This window comes from Microtus ochrogaster, linkage group LG2, assembly GCF_000317375.1.
Source record: "Microtus ochrogaster isolate Prairie Vole_2 linkage group LG2, MicOch1.0, whole genome shotgun sequence".
Taxonomy (NCBI): Eukaryota; Metazoa; Chordata; class Mammalia; order Rodentia; family Cricetidae; genus Microtus; species Microtus ochrogaster.
The window spans coordinates 34,051,440-34,055,400 of record NC_022028.1 but is presented as its reverse complement, the minus strand read 5'-3'; the positions used below and the strand labels follow the sequence as shown (position 1 = coordinate 34,055,400).

At 47.9% G+C, this 3,961-nt stretch overlaps 1 protein-coding gene across 1 annotated transcript in view; it reads right to left on the bottom strand.

Moving 5' to 3' along the window:
- Prf1 (perforin 1) overlaps positions 1-2,428 on the bottom strand; it is a 4,282-nt gene extending 1,854 nt beyond the window's left edge. Inside the window, exon 1 of the mRNA XM_005360085.1 lies at positions 1,893-2,428. Coding sequence (XP_005360142.1) covers positions 1,893-2,428 — 536 coding nt within the window. The remainder of the gene's footprint in view (positions 1-1,892) is intronic.
- Between the last annotated feature and the right edge of the window lie 1,533 nt (positions 2,429-3,961).

Below are 3,961 nucleotides of genomic sequence, written 5' to 3'. Positions count from 1 at the left end.
TGTCCTGGAACTAGCTCTTGTAGACCAGGCTGGCCTCGAACTCACAGAGATCCGCCTGCCTCTGCCTCCCGAGTGCTGGGATTTAAAGTGTGTGCCACCACTCCCTGACCTCTATGGCTAACTAGTAGCTTAGCTCTGCATTCTGATCTTCAGGCAAGCTTTATGTGTTAGAACATAAACAAAATATTACCACAGTGGAGTAAGGGGTAACGTGTCTCAATGGATAAACTTTGTTGCTGGGCCTGCCAACCTGAGTTTGGTCCCCAGAACCCACACAGTAGAAACAGAAAAGACACTTTCACAGGCTGTTTCCCGATCTCCACACGCTTGCTGTGACACACAGATGCACAAACTAAATAAGTACATACATAAATCAATGAAATAGAAATAGTTTTTAAGAGCCCGAGAAACCAGTGCAGAAGACGTGGAGTCACTGTATCCATGCAGTGAGGAGGAAGGACACACCCAGGTTTCCTGTCTCTGTCCTTACCCAGGAAGGACACCATGGGAGGTTGACCATGCCTGGGAGAGAGGGCTTAGGTGCTCCCTGCCTGTACCTAAATGTCACCAAGCTTGGGCTCAGGAACAGTCTCGCTTCCATCTCGTTTTTCTCCAGATGTGGGTGCTCATAAATAGAGGAGGCCTTTCATGAATGGACGGATACATACATACATTCATACATACATACATACATACATACATACATACATACATACATACATGATTGATAGATAGATACATAGATGGTAGATAGATAGATACATAGATGATAGATATATAGATACATAGATGATAGATAGATACATAGATGATAGATAGAAAGATTATAGATAGATACATAGATAGATACATAGATAGATACATACATACATAGATACATACATACATAGATACATAGATAGATACATAGATAGATACATAGATAGATACATAGATGATAGATACATAGATGGTAGATAGATACATAGATGATAGATAGGTAGATAGATTATAGATAGATACATAGATACATAGGTGATAGATACATAGATGGTAGATAGATAGATTATAGATCGATAGATACATAGATGATAGATAGATAGATAGATAGATAGATAGATAGATAGATAGATAGATAGATAGATAGATAGATAGGCAGGCAGGCAGGCAGGCAGGCAGGCAGGGCTGTAGGATCTGTAATCTAAGGACGAGTGCCCTGGTTAGTTTTGTTGGCAACATAGAATCATCTGAGTCCCAATGAGGGACTCTCTAGATCAGGCTGGCCTGTGGGGGATTGTCTGGACTGCTCAACTGATGTGGGAAGAAGACCCAGCTTGAAAGTGGGCAGCGCTGATTCCTATTTTGGGGCCCTGGACTGTATACGAATAGAGGAGGTAACTGAGTAGTAAGCATGAATGCATGCATTTCTCTCTGCTCTTGACTGTGGGTATCATGTGACCAGCTGCTCCAAGTTCCTGCCGCCTTGACATCATGTGAAAATGGACTGTGACCTGGAAGTGGGGCTAAAACAAGCTGCTTCTTGGTCAGGACATTTTATCACAGCAACAGAAATGAATCTGGAGCAGTGGTTCTAAACTTGGGGGTCACGACCCCACAGGGGGTGTGTCACATAGCAGATATTTACAGCACAATTCATAACAATAACAAATTACAGTTATGAAGTAGCAACTAAATAATTTTATGGTTGGGGTCAGCACAACATAAGGAACCATGTTAAAGGGTCATAGCATGAGGAAGGTTGAGAGCCACTGGTCTAGAACAGTCAGGATTTGGTGTCCTTCTGTGAAGCTTTCTGTAGACTCTATGCTGCTGTTTCAGAGCTCCCGGACCCCTGAAGGGTCCCACTACTCTTCCGGCTCCTCTCTCCCACTGCGCGCTGCCCCAGCTCTTACCTGTACAGGTGACACTCCACTGTGTCAGAATTAAAGCTGTACTGGTCCTGATGGGTCTTCTCGGTTGCAAAGTTGGCTACCTGGGAGTGGGAGCCAGCCATGGACACGCGCATGCTTGCCTCGGGCTTGGGGTTCACATCCAGCCCCACACGCCAGTCATTATTGATGTTAGCAGCTGCATCCCGGGCCACACCCTCCGTCGAGCTGACTTTGGCTGTGGCCACTTTACGCTGGCAGCCTGAGCTGTGAGGCCGCCAGTGGGCAATGGCCAGAGGCAGGCGTTGTATAGCATCTTTTTGCAGGGCATTTTTACAGAGAGTACAAGTGCGGTCAGGCCTCAGGAAATTCATTGTGTTCACTGGGAAGGAGCCGGAGCGGCGGAGGGTGGTCACATCCACACCTTCCCCAGCCAACCATGCCCCTGGCACAAACTTGCGCTTCTCCTTGCATTCCGACCGAGGGGCAGTGTAGCAGGGAGCAGGGATAGGTGGTGGCAGCAGCAGGAAAAGGCCCAGGAGGAACAAGTGAGTGGCCATGGAGCTGTGGGTACAGCTGCTGTGAACTCTGGAAAGCTGTGGAAACAGGGATGAAGGATGCTGACCTCACACACTACTAGGGATCGTCAGGGAGAGAGACTGAAATAACTCTTTAGCTACTGCATGCCAGAGCTGGCCTCATCCATTGTGCAGAGAGGCCCAGAAAGGTTAAACGTATAGCCCAGAGTCACAACAGCCAGGAGGAGCCCCGTGCTGAGATTTTACTATCTCAGACCTAGTGGGAATCAAGATTGATGACTCTGATCCTGGGCAATGGATGGGGTGTGGGGAGATGGCTCTCACTGTAAGAAGGGACAAAGCATCTATAAATAGGTTTAGGCTTTAGAGAAGTTTTCTACCCACAACAGGGTGCCTTTTCCTACCGGATTCCGCTCCCCTGTCCTGGGGATGGACCCCAGAGCCTCATGCACGGTAGGCAAGTGCTCTGCCTCTGAGCCACACTTTACCTATTTATTTATTTATTTATTTATTTGTTTGTTTGTTTATTTATTTATTTATTTATTTGAGACAAGGTATCGTTAAGTTGTTCAGGGTGACTTTGAAGTCCCTTTGTAGCCCAGACTCTATGCTCTAGAGGAGCTAGGATCTTATGCCTGTGGTCCCAGGCAGGGCTCCTAGCTAATCCTTGCTCTCTGTTTCTAATTGTAGCGCTCACTTCTGTCTCTCCCTGCGGTGCGCTCCCTTCCCCTCCCTGCACTTCCCATTTGCCTCCTGGAAGGGCGCTAGCTCCAGTGCTACAGTGAACAATGGCTGCCCTGTGTCTGTGCTCTTGGCTCTCCTGTGAGGGGCTTTGAAGTGTGCCTTCCCCTGCTCAGGTTTCCCGTCTTGACATTCCCCACCAAGTTCTTTGTACTTGGACTAATGGGAGGGACAGACACCTATTTGTTGCCAACTGCTGGGCAACAATCACCTGGATGGTTGATCAACAATCAACTAGAAGGTTCTTCCTTGCTTTGAGATGGGTTAGGGGCCCACTTTTGCTTCCCGGTCTAGCTCTGTTCCACTTCAACGGTTCTTAGCCCATGGGTCACGACCATTAGAAAATGTGTTTCTGATGGTTCTAGAAACTGAGACACTGCTCAGGAGCAAAACTGCAGTTATGAAGTCACAGCGATAGACCTGTGGCTCTATCTCCTTCCAGGGCCCTCAGAGATCGTTTTCCTCCACTGTCTGCCATATGCAGCAGGGTCTTAGGCGAGGGAGTGGGTGCAGAAGTGTCTCTCACATCTAGCTGCAGGCTTTCATGCCCTACCCAAAAGCAGTGACTTGGAGGCGGAGTTCAGGTGACATGTGGGGCTGAGAGACAGACAGGCAAAAGGGAATCCTGTCAAGCTTTCCGGTCATCCTGCTTAGGTGACCAGAATGCTCCTGACACTGATCCAGGTTCATCAGTTCCCTTCTGGAACTCATTGTATTGTTAGGTAGTCTGTCTAGGGGATTTTGCTTCTCCCTTCCCTTCCCTTCCCTTCCCTTCCCTTCCCTTCCCTTCCCTTCCCTTCCCTTCCCTTCCCT